Source organism: Strigops habroptila, chromosome 5, assembly GCF_004027225.2.
Source record: "Strigops habroptila isolate Jane chromosome 5, bStrHab1.2.pri, whole genome shotgun sequence".
In the NCBI taxonomy this organism is placed as follows: Eukaryota; Metazoa; Chordata; class Aves; order Psittaciformes; family Psittacidae; genus Strigops; species Strigops habroptila.
The window spans coordinates 40,853,084-40,870,709 of record NC_044281.2 but is presented as its reverse complement, the minus strand read 5'-3'; the positions used below and the strand labels follow the sequence as shown (position 1 = coordinate 40,870,709).

Below are 17,626 nucleotides of genomic sequence, written 5' to 3'. Positions count from 1 at the left end.
CATGGATGTTAATTATAGGGTTGGAGATTTGCAGCTACTGGCCTCATGAAATTCTAACACCCCTTCAAAGTTATTTCATGGCCACAACTGACAAACAGAAAGAGCAAGTTAAAAAATGAAAGTGACCAGAAGTATACATGGAAAAGGGACAGTATTTCAGATCGTGAAGAACTTTAAAAGCTTATCTCTAGTTGTAAAAATACTAAGTCTGAGCTGAAACTAGTAGCTGAGCAGGACCTTTCATATTCAAACTGCAATATGCCCCAGTGTAATAAGGATCTGGCTTTGAAGCAAATGAGAACTGAAGTTGTGTTTGAGTTGTGGCTCCGCTCAGTGCCAGAAGATGAACAGAGACCCTTGAATGACAGGACAGTGGGAAGAAAATGGCTACCCTGTGCTCTCCATATTGATAGCTTTCTGGTTGCACATGGACTCACCTTGAAATGGAATCTGAGGTCTGAAAAACCTGGCCAAACAGTAGAAGAACTGGTAAAACTGGGCTATTTGTCCTGGGTTTTTTTGCATAGCCAATCTCTCCCTAATTTTGTGTTTTAGCTCATATGAGTTAGGCAGAGTAGTTGGTAGTGAAAGGACTAAAAGGTTTGGTACCACTGTGAGGGAGAACCAGGGATGGATTTGGTCTGGGCAGAGCACTCATTTAAATCAGATTTAAGACTGGGGTAACACTGCTGAACAGGATCAGCCTATGGTAACAAAGAATATTAAAACCATAATGTGTTATCTCCCTTTAGTCATAAATCATATCACAAAGTCGATGGTGGTCCTGAAATGCCTGGTTTTCCAGCACATCCCCTGCTGCTGTGATTATTTAATCCAGTGGGGAGGGGGTGACACTTGTCTTACAGCAGAGGAGAGGGGTTTGATGATGTGAGTGCTGTGGTCAACCTCTCTCTGCATGCATGTGCGGAAGGGATGACTGAATGACCAAAGGATGGAGGCTGCTTAAGGCTTTGAGTACCCACCCCGCAGTGATAGAGGATGGAGCATTTTAAAACACCAGCTGAGGTTACCAGGCAGTCCTTTATTGCTGGAGATTAAACAGGAGGATTATTTCAGCAATGTCTTCGACGTGATGGAAAATATTTGATGATTAAGGCAATGACAGACCCATGTCTCGTAGCTTTGACTTAAGGTTATACGTCTGTCACGACTGTGGTAAAGGAGGCGAAATGCAGAGGATGACCCTTAGTTTAATGCCGGGGAGTGGTTAAAAAAATCAAAAGATATGATGCCTCAGTTGCTGAGGAATGGAGGGACGTCATTGCAGAGGGAAGAGCTGGAGGCCTGCACAGACCCCAAGCATTCCCTGGAATGAAAAAACGCTTTCAGGTCTGCTTCCCCACCCTCTGCTCTCATAAAAGGACTCATAGACCAGAACTCTTTAAACAGATGGCTTGAATAAGGTAAAGTACATAGCCAGTGGTGCCCTCGGGTACATCTGGGTAACCACACAACGCTCTGAGGAGCTCCACAGATGCAACCGGAGGTTGTGCTGGCCCAGCGGGACCCGGGGAGTTTGAAAGGCTGCACTGTTCGGACACTGTTATTTTTGTCGGTTAAACCCTGGGGAAGGATTCCTGGGTGAAAGCTGCCAAATCCTCCAAACAACTGTTAGGTGGGGAGAAGTGTCTCCTCTATGCTGGCACACATGGCTTGGCTGTGCAAAATATTTTCCCATCAGCATGGCTCTTTGCAGCAGCTGTAACATCCTCCACACCAGCAACAGCAGTGGGCGACCCTGAAATGGAGAGAGAGAGAAGGAAGATTAAATATAAATATTCTGCCTAAACATATGCAAATATGTTTAGGCAGAATAAAAAAAAGGCTGGTTTGGGGCTTTTATAACTAAAATCTCTTCAGCTGCGGTAGTGGCGGGCACCTCAGAGCTCACTGATGGAGCAGAGGAAAAGGTGGCCTGGGGTGGCACTGCTAACCTTGAGTTGCAGGTGAAGATGTATGTGATCTACCACTTTCCTAAGGAGTTTGTTCTTGTGGTTATTTGCCCTTCGTGTTCAAAATAGGGGCCTCATTTTTTTCATTTGGATTTACCTGTCTTCCAGTTCTTGTAACATCTTTCCCTGCTGCTCTAAAAATGCCATTTAACACTGAGCACTTCATCTACATTATAGTGTCTATATAATTAAAATTTCCCTTAATATTTTTTCCCATAAGCTAAACAAATCAAGCCCTTTCTGTCCTTGATATTTTTTTCAGCTCTCTGATGTTTGCTTGCCTTCTTCAACACCATCTCCAGCTGTGCAGTATCCTTTCCCACAGTGGGGATATTAGCACTCTGAAAATGCAGCTCAGCCTCAGCCACTAGTAGGTACATGCCCTTATTGGTCTCTGATTGTTACTTCTTCATTTAGTTAATCGTTTCCTACTTACACATTGGTCATAACTTCACCCTCTGGGTTTGAATGGAAGCAGGTCTTCATTGAGGCCCCCACCGAAGCGAAGGATGGAGGTGGAGAGTTCTGACCAGCAGGAGATCACCTTGGCTTTTTTGACACATTGTAGAAGGCAGCCGGTGGGATGGGCACAGATAAAGCTGTGGGTGGGTGATGTTCAACATACCTCCCCCCACCTTTTTGGATGTTCTGATGGCCATTTTGTCATCTGACTGTATGGTCTTTCCCTAGCTAGAAACCAGCTCTGTGATTACTGGAAGAGAAAATTATTGGAAAGATTATGGGGGAAGAATGTCTGCTGACTTGCAATCTTGCTCTTTAAAATGTGTTATATTGACTAGCCAAAAGAAAAACGTGTAGCAGGGAGATGTGTTTTTCAGTTTCCTTTGAACTCACTGGCATTGTCTATAAATCAAGTGCTGGACATAGGTAGATTCAATGCATGATGCTTTTTGGTGGCTAAATGCAACCCTTCCCATTTCTCTTCTGTAATCTCCAGGTTAGAGCAGGGATGAGCTGGCCCTTGTGGGGCAGCATTTGGCTTTGTCTGCCAAGTCTAATAACTGGCATTGACTCTGAACAACTCCTTTGAAAGTGCTGTAGAGTATAAATAATTAATAGCTGTTAAATTATTCAAGCTGGAAATACAGTACATGAATTTAGCAAGCTGACCAGGATACAAATAAGTAATTATGTTAATTAACCCATGCAGCTAGCAGGAGCTGCAATTAGTTAAAAAAATAAGTTTTTTAGGCTGCTCTGTATTTTTAGGAACAAAAATGAGCTAAAAATAAACAGAAATAAACTGAAGCTACAGTTAAAAAATATGGGTTAAACGGTGTGGTTTGAATGATCAACAGAAAACTGCATTCAAATTAAATCGGATTTCTGTTCACTGTGCTCATTATCCAAATACTTTCTCTGTATTACTCTCCTTGGTGGATGAATAACACCTAGCCTTAGGGAAACAGATCTTGTTTCCAGAAAGTTGGAACTGGTTGCGTTGTATAGAGATAATTGATTTCCACTATAGGCCTTCATATGGAAATACACACTCTCTTGGCTCTTGCTACTTATTAATATAAGCAGGTATATTCAGATTTGGTTCTCTTTTTGTGTGTTTTTTATTTTCCCTAAAGGCATCATGCTGAAAACGTGTCTATAACCCCTTATCTACAGGAGGAGGCATCTGCCATCCTTATTCCTCAAAGGACATTTCAGTAAGTCTGTTTGGGTCTAAAGGAAAATATCTTCGAGGATTTCCATTTTCCTTCTGCTCCTGTTTTGTTAATAAGCATTGCTTTTTGCTGTGAAGGTTATTCTTACATATTATTGATTTTTGATCTTTCTTCCAGCCTCATTATCTGGGTTAATAAAAGGTTTTACCTCTCTCTACAAGCTGGGACATGCTTTAACTTATTCTCAGATCCCGGGCTGACCTTGCTTTGCCACCAAAGAACTGGGTAGTGTACCATTTCACCCTTAGGTTAAATTTATTTCCCCCAATCTCCTAACCTGTTTGGGTTTGATTTGCCTTTTAAAAATACTGTTTACTTTGCCTCATAAATGTCCTCTACAAAAATATACAGAAGCTTGAGGAGGGGGGATGTTTTTAAATCTTCTACTCTAGTAGGTCTTCTGTATTGATTTTTTCCCCATAATTTAGACCTTCATGCTCAGCATTTGCTGTTCTGCTGCCCAGTCAATACCAGTTCCATCTGGAAATTACATTAATGTATTTTAAAAAAGAGCTTGCTTGTGAAGTTTGACTTTATCTGTATATCTGAGGAGTTTGGGAAGGTTTTGGTTTTTTTTTTTTTTTTTTTTTTTATTGATGGATTAATTCCAATTGCAGTGATATATGTGTATATGTGTGGTGGCATTAGCAGGAGCTAGTTTAATTTAATTGACTTTTCTGAGAGATTATGAAGGAATATAAATGGAAAGTAAAAAGATTCAGACTCCTGAAAATGGAAGAATTTAAAATCTAAAGAAATTAGACTAAATGCAGAACTGTGTTATATAGTGAAAATTAAATGTCTTCTTTTTTCAGATTGGTTATTCAATTGGTCATTAGTACTGAAAGAAAGAGACTTTTAGGTTGTTGTATCCTGACTTTTATGTGCATGCTTGGAGTTGTTTCATGTTATCATAGTGGCAGCATATACTGGGCGCTGAGCCAAGAGCCAGGAAGTGGTGTGAATCAATGATTTAATGTGTATTACTGAATCAAGTAATTTATTAAAATTTTCAACAAATCAATCTATCTTTTGTGTCTCTCTAGGGGGAACACATACAGGTGTGGTAAAGAAAACCCACCTAAAATGTGATGTCTAGTCTGCTGGGACTTGCAGATTGAGTTATTAGATCTCTGAAATAATTCATTTATCAAGTAACCTGACTATTAAGAAGGAAGAAGTTTGTGAGTTTGACTACTGTAAGGGACATATTGAGAGGCAGTACTATGGTTTTATAAATACCCACTTTTATATAAATATGTCCCTTAATACGCCACTTCTTTAGAGTTGTAGGAGCTAAGTCGAGAAAAACTTTTAATATTAATCCTACTCTTTTGCTGAGAAATAGGATATATTAATATATGAGTGGGAACAAAACTGAGCTTTAGCAATACTCTTGACCCCCATGGTGTGTCTTTTTTTTTTTCTAAGTGAATGCATATTTTTTGTTATATATTGCCTTTTGATTGTTTTGTTTGGTTTGGGTTTGGGTTTTTTTTTTGATGTTGTGGTGGGTTTTTTTGTGGCAGTATTGGTTCAACAAGTATTTGGTGTGTTGGTTTACAGCTGAGCACCTCCAACTGTGAGAGCAGGACAGTAGAGGGCGGCATTACTCCTTGTGTTTTGTGTTTTCTGCTTCTAAAAGAAATGAGAACGAAAAAGCAGAGGAAAAAAGGAAGAATGTGGAGAATGCTGTGCCTGCCAGAGCTGCAGACCATGTAAGGGAACAGAGCTGGGCCAAACACCCACTGCGTAGGGAGGTGGCACACAGTGCTTCATGCTACGTCATGCCCAAATCATGAGCTGAAAACAGTTGCTTTGCTGATAGTTGTGGCTTTTAAACAAAAACGAAAAAGGAAAAGAATGGGTTTAAAAAAAAAAACCAAACAAACAAAATGAATTTTGTGTATCTGTAAAGGAACAGGGGGATTTTGTGAATTTGCACTCTTGTTCTAGGGAGCAGAAGTATAAAATACATTGCCTTCCTGTCTGCCACAATGCAGGTTTTTATGCTGTGTACCAATATTGATCCTATTCTAACAACATGAGGGCCTTTCACAGCACATCAGCTGCTTTGAAGATGAGTTTGTATGATATGAGCTTTGTATGAGATGAGCTTGGTGTATATGGATTGCATAAACAAGGGTATGAAGAAATTGCCTTGTTGTTTGGGTCAAGCTTCTCAAGCATAAGCATAGATGATAAAGCTTCAACAGAAACAGTTCTTGCGGAGAACTAGCCTATGAAAGGTCAATACCAACTGAGAAATTTTTCTTTGCACTGAGACCCAAAGTGCATGTTGCACCTTACCCAGGGGCTTAGCTGCTGATTTGAAGCAGAAATTGTGCAAAGGTGAGAATAAAAGTGCTGCCCATTCCCTGATTCACCCAGCACAGCAGGGCAGTCGGTTGAAAGATGTTGGCAATGCTTAGGAAATCAGGTGGACACCGGTCTCTAATGCTCTGATGAGTAGAGCAATTGTTTTGGGCAAACACCGACAAAGAACAAACTGTGAGCATAAATATTTTTACACACTCAGAGCACCCAACTTGATGAACTTTCCTCAAGCATAAATAAGAAATAGCTGTAGAAGTCAGTGGAGCATAGTAAAACCTTCGCAAAACCTGATGTGAAGCCCTGTTTGCAGATTGTGCTTGAATGATTCATGGGTATTTCCTTTGTACCTTGATGAACTGGGTCCTCTGTGGGGTGCAGTCATTTATTCTGAGCCTTAAATTTTGACGGGGATCAACTCTTGAGTACAAACCTTTTCTGGAAATGTTTTCTGCAAGGAAGTGTTTAGTGTTATTAGGATCGTGGACGTAAACACTTGTCGATACTTAAATGAAAGCTTGGCACTTCAGTGAAATATATGTAGTTGCTCAGGACATGCAGATGTCAAATACTTCAAAATAAATTCTAGCACAGATCTGTTCCTAAAAAGAAAGACAGCTTTCAGTGCAACGTGCTTATCTTTAAGACACACCAGAGTGTTTTCCAGGCATGTAAACCAAAGCTTAAAATCTATGGTTCATGCTTATTGTTATAAATACCTGAAACATTTAAATAGTACTTTTTAATAAGCAGGGCAATTAATTTGATTACACAAAGAGACAAGTGCACTTGTTCTCAATGCATTCATCATAAAATAATGGTAACTCGCTGGTTATTTTCATATCAGTGGTAGAGGAATATGTTTTTATTTCTAATCCAATTTCAAATAATGAATTGTTTTGAAGGTTGAGTAAATCAGCCCAACAGGCCAAGGCAATTATGGTAGGTGAGTCGTGCATTGCTGGCAAGTAGAGATAAGCACTGCAGGGTCCAAAAGGGTGATGAGATGGGAGTACCCAGAACTGCACTCAGGGCTGGCAAGTGGTTTGCCACCATTAAACCGGGTGGTGAAGTCAAGAAATAGCATCAAGCAGTTTCAAAATCAGGCTGTAGAAATGAGCTGTTATCAATTAAAATAATTTGTGGGGAAAACAAGTCTTTCACTGTTTGTACTTTCCCGAGTACTTTGCTTTCCACCTCTTGAAACCAGAGAACCGTGACTAAAATAATCAGCAAATTGCAGAAGGCAATTGAGGTTGGAGAAAGGAAAAGATGTACATAGTAACAGCTGATGAATTTAGCTGCGTTTGGGTTATGTTTTAAAAGTATACTATGAAGAATTGCAGGCTGGCTCACAAGACAAACCTCACTTTTGGTCAATGCAAGTTTTTAGCAGTATACTTCTAATACTGATGTAAGAATCACTGCTCCAAATTGTGCCTCTAGAAGCTGTTGTCTGTTGGAGTCCCACATAAAGCTAAATGAAGAAATGATCTAACATGGAGAAGGTTAGTAGGAACAGACAAATTCAGAAACAATGGCAGAAAGCTGGGATTTCAAGCCAGATGTCCTGACAGCCTCTTGAGTTCCTGATTGCCTGGACCATGTAACATGGTAAGGTCAGATCTATATTCTGCCCACATGTCTTTCCTAAGCAACACAATACAAAGGTGATATGCAGCATGTGTTAGCCAGCTGTAGGGTTTATGTTTGCGTCAATGGCTTTGCAAGTGTCTTGTCTCTGAAAAGTGAGGTTTGGAGAACTTTTGGTACAAAATTGCATGTTGATCATTCAATGACTGAATGACATTGCCGAGCTCTGTTGGCATTAGGATGTTGTCTCTGTTGTGTGGTCAGGCAGGGTTGGTTTTGTCCTCAGGCAGTAACCCCACACCATTTGGTGCATAGGTCCAGCGATGGACGAGTTGCCGATCTCTCTCACGCCTTCATTGCAACACTGATATATCACACAGCAGGAGGAGGAATGTATATTGAATAGTGAAGTTAAAAAGGTCACTGATCATGGGCTGTTCCAAGCAGTTAAACTCTAGTTGACAAGTGGTTAAACTCTAGTTGATGAGAAATACAACGAAACTAGCCTGGCTATCCCGGCCATCTCTGTGAAAATCACATCCAACATGTGGCTCCCATCATTCTTCAAGCTTTTCAGCTTCTCCAGTGTCACAGATATGTGTGTGAGAGCTAGAATGAATCTGTTTTTCCAACTATGTCAACTGAGTTGGTGTTTTCTACAAACTTCACCTCTGTTATATCCTCTATCTCTTGACTACATCTGCTTCCTTACATTGAGTTTAATTGGTCCCTGAGTTCATTTGCTGGTAGCTTAAGGCTGAAAGCAGAAGCAAACTATATTTCCAGGGTTCTCCTTGTCTAAATGCTGCTTTTACTCTACATATTCAGTGCCCTGGGACTGCTGAGAAAAGCAGGGGCATAGTCAGTGCCTAATTGGAGTGACTGCAAAACAGCAGTAAGTATTTATGTTGGCAGTTTTCAGAACAAGTTGCTGCTTAACATGAGCCTAAAGAGACTTCTTAAGGCAGCTGAATCATTTTGAAGCTGCTTCTGGCTTAATCCAGCCCACGGGAAGATGTGTCTAAGCTCTGTTCATGTCTGACATTGCTGGGCAGTCTAACCCTTTCTGGAAGGTAGTAAAAATCAACTGGTCACTTGAGCTGTGTATGGACAAGAGGGATCAGGATCAGGAATGGTGGTTCCCATGCCTGGGTATCTGCTGCTATTTGCAGCTCCTATCTAGGTGTGCACAGAAAACATGTTTGCTATTTCCTGGAGGAAGCGCAAGCCCAGAGATTTCATTTAGGCTAAGAATATGAGAAGATGCTACCAGGAAGCCTGTAGCATCCCCTTTTAGCCCCTAGGGACTCATGAGCAGCTGAACTAGCACTGAAGTGAGTGGATGCAGAGACCCACTGCTACCACATGCCACCATCTTATGGGCTGAGCTGTTGAAAATCCAACTTTCCATGCAATCACAGGAGAAAAAGCCTGGCTAAAGTGTGGCAGATGCTTTTCGGAGGGCAGAGGATCTGTAATTTCTGGAAACTACAGCAACTTCTGTATTCTGGAAATGCGAATCTTAAATCTGAATCTGGTACATGCATCTGCACACATGAGGGGACCAGGGCTTGAAACTACCATGTTACATGGATAATTCTGTGCTATTATGCACTTGTAAAGTCTCACTGTTATGCCTTCCATGATGCAAACATTTAATTTTGTGTTATGTAAGCCTCTACTGTGATATAAAAAGTTAGGCATATTACCAACTGTAGTACAGCACACTTGCCTCTGCAGTGAGCATTTTTTGGTATTGTAAATAGGTCCTGGGCTATTTTTTTTTTTTTTTCCTCTTTTCAGTGCCCTCTGCTCCAAATGATCCTCATCATGGGAGGATTTCCAAAGGGCAGACTGGAGTGGCTACACGCTCTTCGCAAGACCTTCTCCACATTTCTTATTGATAATGACTCTCCATACTACAGGAAAATCATCAAGATAATCCAGTTAAGCACTCAGGAATCAATGGAGTTTAAAAGACAGCACTCACTGCAAGAGTGCCCAACCCTAGATATCCCCATCCTTTCAGTGGGGAAGAACAAATAGGTTTCAGCTCTTATTTTGGTCCAGAAAGGACCAAAATAAGGAGGAACATCCAATGTCACGAAAAATAAGGCTGAAGCACTCCCCAGGTATTGCCAATTCCTGAGTCTTGGTCTTGGCAGGGCTGCTTTGATACAGTAGTTCCAGCCTCATTCCCAGTCCTTGGGTGCTAAATTATTTTCCAGCTGCACTGTACAAATCTGTAGGGCACCACGGCCCCAGAATGAGCTCCCAGAGGCACTCTGTTTGGGACAAAAGGCAAAAAGAATGGCCAAATGTGCCCTAGGGAGGAGTCAGGTGTGTTCGTGTATCAGTAGGTGGCACTTCTTCCCCTGCCTCAGGGACTGGCATGAATTTTGTGGATGGCGGAATGGTGGAATGGTGGAATAGCAGATAGTATCCCATAGACAAGATGTGGTGACTCGCAGGGGTGAACTGCAACATGAGTTGCTTATAGCATGCTTTTTGTAAGAGTTCAGCTCGTATACATGCTGCTTTCCTCTAGATCTTCCTGTATTTTTAGTCTTTCTTTCTTCACATATGAATATGCACATAGGGAATATGCAGATAGGCAACACATTCGGCTTTGCAAGTGGCTGTGTGCCAGCGGTGGGTAAAGTCCCGTAGGTCACATGCTCTTCCAAAGTACAAAGCCCTGATGAGCAGAGAAATATATTGCAAAATCCAAGCAGTTCAAGTTTCTATCCCAGGCTCATCTACTCCTGTAGATATTTTGGGAAAGAAGTAGATTGGAATGGATTAGACAGGGGCAAAAAAAGTGCTATCAGGAAGAGGAAAATGTTTCTGTATGTACTCAGTAATGAATCTCCAGCTTCTCCAACCATGCTGTCATGGGTTGGCTGTAGTAAGGTGACATTTGCTTGTCAGTGATCCCACTTGCTACCTGTGCTTTGACTGGTGAGACCAGGGAGATGTTAGCAGAATAGAGAGCTTTCAAATATGTTTTTAGCTTGGAAGATGGTATTGAGTGGGTGCATTTGGTGACAGATGATCCTTGAAAGCTTTAGAAGCAAAAGCTATTAAAACCTAGGAGCTGTGCAGAGAGGAAATATTGTGAGTACATCAGAGCCTGTTCAAAGAGAACGAACATCCCTGTTTCATATGATTCCCATCAGCAAGCCACAGTGCACGTTTTTGGGGGGCACAGAGGATGCTGTCTGCAGATGCCTCATGCCTACTTGACGTCCAGGCACAGTATTACAGGGACCAGATCAGAAAAAAGTTTTAGAATGACTGTAGCCAAAGGCTTCCTTAAGAAACTGCAAGCAGCTTCGCCCCATCCTCACAAAACCAAGCCAGTTGGTGCATTCCTGCCATTCTTCACCCTAAAGCTGCTTCTTTTCATTCGCTGGATCAAGAAGACAAAGCAGCTGCTCGGAGAGTCTGAGATTTTTTTATTGGAAACTCTAAGTTGAAAGGAATGAGATGAGAGGATTTACTTTTATCAGAGTGGGGCAGTAGCTTGGGATCCCTGAGATTACACACCAGCCGGTACCAGGGAAGCCTGAAGTACGAACCGCAGGGTGGAGATCTGCACTCATCCAACGGTTGCTTTGGGAGAGCAGTGAACAGCCAAAAAAAGGCAACTGCTGGCTGTCTTCCTGTGGCAGAATTTGGCTTTCAGGTTGTGAAGCCCTTTGGGCTGCTTTGGCCTCACCCTCAAACCAGGGAAGACCAGCCTTAGACTTGATGGCTGCTGATTATAGTCCCAAATCTGAAACTGAGCCATAAAAATCTCTCTTTAGACCTCACAGGTCTTACAAAAATCTTCTTCCCACTTGTGAATAAATATTTTCTTTAGATATTAGCAGGTAAATTTTTTGCCAGTTTTATTTCCCATTATTTCTCATGGTTTTCTCTGGTTCCTTTCTTACCTAGGTACTGTCATCTCAGTGCCAGGCTGTGCACCTCTAATAAAAACCAAGTAATGTGACTTTACTGCTTGTCATCGAGAAATTACGCACAAGTTCTGCTCCAGGGCTGTTACTCATTTGAAGCATGGTGGGCTTCAGTTAACTGTATCACTGTCTCCCTCATCCAGAAGTTGGTATCACTGCTGCAGGGAGGAAAACAATAAAACTTGAAGCATATCAGCTGAATGCTATTAAAATATTTTATTTATCATTGATTTCTAGTTTGTAGGCAGCAGGATTGCATCTATTTAATGCCAGTTGTCTTTAAAATGGAAATAAATGTTCAGAAGATATTTGGTACTTTTGTTCCTAGCAAGTTATGCAAGATTGAAATGGAGGGAATATACAGTAAAAAACGCTGTCTGAACTTCAAGTGCATTGGCAACCTGTGAAAACAACCAGGGGACTTTGCTTTTGTGCCTGGCACATCTGTATCAAGGGACTGAAAACTGAAGCACTTTGCATAACCTGATTTTTTTTTTTTTTTTTTTTCCACATGCATCTTGACAAACACAGGAGGTATCAAATACCTTGAAGAACCTGCAAAGCCTCATGCGTATGAACGCAGGCCAGGTCCTTTCAAACAACAGTGTTGAGAAGGGAGCAGTTGTAATTCCTCATGCACGTTTTTTTTAAAAATGGAGTTTATAAAGACCAGCTGCAAGTTGAAAGCTGGAACTTTGGACTCAGCCACGCACCAGTATCTAACAATTAAAAAAACCCCAGAAATCCAACCAAGAAAGCTCAATCCTATAAAAAAGGTCTCTGTCTGGATGTCTCTCATTTCCAGCTAGTGCCCGAATGTGTGGTCTAGACACACTGCTAACAGCAGATACAAACACATAGGTACCACCCACCTCTAAAGAATGTATCCATGGCTGCATCCTACCTTTCTCCTCTCCGAATCAAACTCCTAGAGAGGGAACGGAAGCAGCTGCTTCTGCTGCTCTGAAAACATCCAAGTGCCTCGCTGGGCTGGGGATGGAGAAGGGGGAGTTACCCCTGACTCCTCCAGACTGTACTCTCTTATCAGGAAACCCCCAAACCAGCTATTTTCTTGCCCACAGATCCTTCTTCTGCCCTGGAGGGCCAAGCCCAGGAGCCGCATTGTCACAGCATACATCACTGTCCCTTCTGTGCCTGGGAAATGCAGGCAAGACAAAAAAAACCCAACAAAACAGAGCCATTTGGCAAAGAGGGCTCAGCCGATGCAGCTCATTTATTTTATTTTGCTATTTTTGTGCTGCAGACCCATGAGCTGTATCACATAGGTAGAACTGGTGTGCAGTGGTTTGTTGGCACGCAGAAAATCCTAGTGCATGAGGCGTCGCACTGGGAAAATCCTGTTGTATTTGGTACGGCAGAAACTAGCTTATGCTTTCATGTGGGTATATTGGCTACGTAGAATGTAAGTCTATTTCCCGTATTTTAAGTTAGGGTGTTTTTAGTACTCTAAGACCCATATGCCCTGCCTCCAGGCTTTTCCAGTGTAGGCATACTTGACCGACATTCACATTAAAATCTGGGTTTTTGGAGCCCAAAGCTTGCTGAGACTGAGGAGAAGCCATGCCAGGCACTGGTTTGTGCTTTCACTCAGAGGAGACCACAAAAATTGGCTACTTAAGAAAAACAAAGTAAACTGGAGCTAAGCCGACCAAGTTCTATAGGGAAAAAGTAGCACCTTTGACTGGAGCAGAGGATGGGAAGGGGGAGAACCAGGGGACACCCCGAAAGCGGGACGGAGAGGGCAGGTTTGTGCAGCCATTTCCCAGGGTTTGGACCTGTCTGATGGCCTCTTCCTGCAAAAGGACGGGAGGGCAGGGCTCGGTACGGGCTCCTGGCGGCGGAGCTGCTCTCGGCCAGCCCCCTCCCGCATCCCCCGCCGGGCGACCCCGCGGGCCGGCGGCGCGGGGTTGTGGGCGGCGCGGGGGGGTGGCGGGGCCGGGAAGGAGGGAGCGGGGAGTGCATGTGCATCCTCGCAGGCGCCCCTGCCTCCCTCCCCGCCGCCTTCCCTCCTTCCCTCCCCCTCCGTGTGTGTGTGTGTGTCTCCCGCTCCTTCTCCAGCCTAGCCTGACGCAGGCGGATCGAAATCGCCCCTAACAACCCGGCTCCGGAGCGCGGTGCCGGCGGCGGGGGTCCGGCTGCGGCGGGGCCCCGGCGGGCAGCGGGGCCGCGCCGGGCCGAGCCGGGCCAGAGGGGGCGGCGGAGGTGAAGTTCGCCCAAGTGCGGGGAGGCGGCGGGCGGCCCGGAGGGGAAAGTTGCCGGGAGAGGCGAAGGGCGAGCGAGGCGGCAGGACCATGGGCACTTTGCGGGATTTACAGTACGCGCTGCAGGAAAAGATCGAGGAGCTGCGGCAGCGGGATGCGCTCATCGACGAGCTGGAGCTAGAGTTAGACCAGAAGGACGAACTGATCCAGAAGCTGCAGAACGAGCTGGACAAGTACCGCTCCGTAATCCGGCCCGCCACCCAACAGGCGCAGCAGCAGAGCGCCGGCACCTTGCAGGGGGAACAGAGGACCAAGCGGCAGGCGATCTCGGCCGAGCCCACCGCCTTTGACATCCAGGATCTCAGCCACGTCACCCTCCCTTTCTACCCCAAGAGCCCACAGTAAGCAGGGGGGTTACCCCGGGTACCCATCACCCGCGGGGAGCGGAGCCCTCCGTCCTTCGCCTCGCCACCCGCCGCGCTCAGTTTCCCTCACTCCCTTCTCCCCTCGCTACCTGCGGGGCAGTCGGCGTATGGCCCCGTCCTCGCTGCCGCCGCCCGCCGAGAAGAGACGTGGGGGGGGAAGGTAGGGGGAGGCGCAGAGCGCCGAAGCGCAGACGCCCTGGATGCCGTTTGCCCCTGCACCCTTCGGGGTGGGAAAGTTGAGGGATCTGGGCTTGGGGTGATGTGCGACAGGAGCGAACCCGAAGGTGCGGGGAGAACCGCGCTCTTGTCGGACTCGGCCACCCCTCCATCCCGTTCGGGAAGGCACGGCGGCGAGCTTCGGCAGGGGCAGTCGGTCGCCGGGGTAGTTTCTGCTCCCGGCGTTCGAACCGGAACGCATCCTGGTCTCGGGGGCTTTACTGCTGCGGGAGGGAGCGGGAGAAATCCGGAGGTCTCTCCCCTCCGGAGAGGAGCGGCGTCCTGGAGGGAGCGAGTCACAGCGGGGCGGGCAGGGAAACTTGGAACCCGGCGGGGTGCGCTGCCCGGGTCTCCAGTAGCTTTCCCACCGCCCTGCCTAGCGTCCCTTGTCCCGTGGGTGCTGGTGTTTTGAGGGGGGAAAGGCAGGCAGCGACAGGGGCTCGTTGCAGCGTCCTGGTCCGGTGGAGCGTGTTCCGGCGGGCGGGGGGAGAGGCGACGGGAAGCGAAAGTTGCGGGCAACCTCGGCTCACAGCACGCCTGGGAGATGCTCTGTCCTGGTTTCACACTTGCTGCAGATTAGGCAAATTATAGCGATTTAATAGAGAAAATGGAGACCTCGCAGGACCGGGATCACCCACTTCTCCCCCCCCCCCCCCCGCCCCGCGTATCCTTTCCTATCCAATAAATCGCAATGTATTTGGTTCAGCACTCCTTAAGGGAAAAAAAAAAAAAAAAAGCGCTTATCTGCCGCTAAAGCGCCAGGCTTCATGTGCAAGCACAGTGGAGGGCGGCCCAGCGCTCGCTTCCCCTGCTTCCTGCTGCTGCCGCGCTGTGCCGTGCCCCCCCGCTGGCGGCAGTCGGGGTCCGGCCTCCCCATCGCTGCTGCCAGTCGGTGGGCAAGTCCACCTCCCCTTTGCAGCTGACATCTTCCTCGCTGAATTAAAAGGGAGTGGTGGGGTCGAGGAGGATGGTTCGAGCCATCCGAGTAGTCGGGGTTGTTCTTGTTTTGGGTGGGCTTTGGGATGCAAGTCACCCCCAGCCACTTGTTAGGGCACATGGCAGAGGGGGCCCTCGGCCTCTCGACGCTGCGTCGCTCCAGCGAGGCCGCTCTGGAGCCCCATGGGGAACTTCACCAGCCCCACATGGGTCCGGGTGTACTCCCGGGCCGAGGCGGTGGTGGAGCTGGTGGCGCAGGTGCTGCAGACGAGGTGGGGCAGCGGCGAGGGACGATGCCCAGGTACTGCCCGCTGCCCTGACTGGGGATGTCAGAGCAGGAGCTGCCCGGTCCCCTGGTTGTTACGGGCCGGGGCCGAGCGGTACCACTGGCCCTGCCCTGCCCGCGCAGCCTCGGCTCTATCTGCCGCCATGGCGGGGCACCGCTGTCTCCTGGCAACCGCCGCGCCGGGGCCGCCCGCCCAGGGAGGGCGGCAGCCGTGGGACAGCCCCGCCGCCGCCTCGGGACCCTGGGCCGGGCTGGGCCGCCGTGTGGCCGGGCGGCGGCTGCCCGCTCTCCTGCCTGCCTGCCCGGCCCCCCATTCCCGCCGCCGTTCATCCACAGATGTTTTGTCCTTTTAAGGCGAACGGCCGCGGCTCCGAATTCAACTGGGCAGTGGGGAGAAACTGGTGGAGCAAAACCCATCCCCCGCCAAGCCCCCAGAGCAAACAGAAACCACCGCAAGACGTGGAGGCCAGGCTCTGTGAGGCGCGGGGCACTGCTCACCCGCATGCGGGCGGTGGGCTGAGGTGCGGGCGGGAGAGCAGGTGTGTGCAAGCCACGGTGTGTCTGGTAAACGTCTAAGGTTGGATGGGGCGGCCCAGAAGCACGATTTCCTTGATTGAGGTGTAGCACAGAGTATCGCAACCAAAGGGATTTTCTTCATTCTGTCAGGGGCACACACGCGTTTGCTCCTTGGTGTTCTCAAAGTGTGTGACTTGAGCTCCCCAGAGCTTAGGGAAGCACTTCAGGTTTCAGCAGAACAAGCCTGGAGCCTCTGCTGTGTATGGCAAAATGTGTAGGAAGCCTGACAAAAACCTGAAGTAAAACGTTTTCTACCTTGAACTTTAATTGCTCATTGCGTAAATGCCTTGCTGTAGTTTCATGTGGGGTGTGACACACAGCAGCTGCCTCATACTGATCATGGTTAATACTCCAGTACTCTTTACAATATTTAAGTCAACTTGCAGGTTCAGATCTTAATCACTGAGGTGGAAAAGATACCTGTTAATGGCTTCAGGAGTACACGTTGCATTGGGAAGCATTCACTGTTCTGCTTCAGCCGTCATGTTATGGTGATGAGAAGCCCTGACACTCAAGGATGGGCACCTGCTGAGATGATGTGATGTCCTCTGGAGATAGATGGTCATCTCAGGTGCTTGCCTAAATCTGTAACTGCACTGATGAGCACTTACAATTTGAGCATCCCAATGGAAAGGAAGATAATGGCTACATAAATAAAAGACAATGTGAGCCGTGTATTTTGCTTACCTCTAGTTGTCATGTTTAAAATGTAATCCACATGACCCACTCTGTTAGCCATGGATGTACCTGGGAGACTGACTGAGGAAGCACAAGTGGTCTAGTTTATTTGGGATCATTAATACCCAAATTTTGATTTTTATTCTATTTTTCTATGTGTGGCTGCAAACATTGCTTACACAGTGCTTGTGAGTGGTTGAGGGAAGGTCCTTGTCTTCATTAAATGAACGTGACACAATCTTGATGACGTTCTGATGTTCAAGATAACCATTTCTGGGGAGGACGTGGAAGCAGAACAGGAACTACCAATATACGCAAAGAAGGGTTGACTTTTTTTCTGTGTTCATGCCAAACCTCAGTGACTTTTGAGGTCATGGCATCCTACATTTCCAGCATTATACAGGAACAGGAGCACCAAGAGGATGCACAGGAAATCTTCAGCTGTTAGGTAGCCTGTGGTTTTTTTGCAGTTAGGTGATGCCGGGTCTGTCTTCCTGATCTGATGGAACACTTCAAGTGGCTGGAGGTTGGTAGGATCAGTAGTAGTAGAAAGTCTACTAGCAATGAGGGGCGGTGATCATGATGGTCATGGTACACTTGTGATACCTGTGGGTCTAACTCTGTGGTGAAGTGTCTGTGGAAGCTGCTGTGATACCAGGTAGCAGATTTTGGGTTATAAAATGGTTAAACTCTGAATGGCTTTCAAGTGTTAAATGTAATTGCCTCAT

General features: G+C 46.3%; 1 protein-coding gene across 2 annotated transcripts in view; it reads left to right on the top strand.

Annotated features, from left to right (window-relative positions):
• Nucleotides 1-17,626, top strand: part of PRKG1 (protein kinase cGMP-dependent 1) — a 481,254-nt gene that overhangs the window by 19,864 nt on the left and 443,764 nt on the right. Inside the window, exon 1 of one of the 2 annotated variants that reach the window (XM_030487821.2) lies at nt 13,626-14,182. The exons of the other annotated variant lie outside the window; for it this stretch is intronic. Within the exon in view, the coding sequence (XP_030343681.1) occupies nt 13,872-14,182 (311 nt within the window). The 5' untranslated portion in view covers nt 13,626-13,871. Of the gene's footprint in view, nt 1-13,625; nt 14,183-17,626 lie in introns of those variants that run through there. 2 annotated transcript variants of the gene reach the window in all.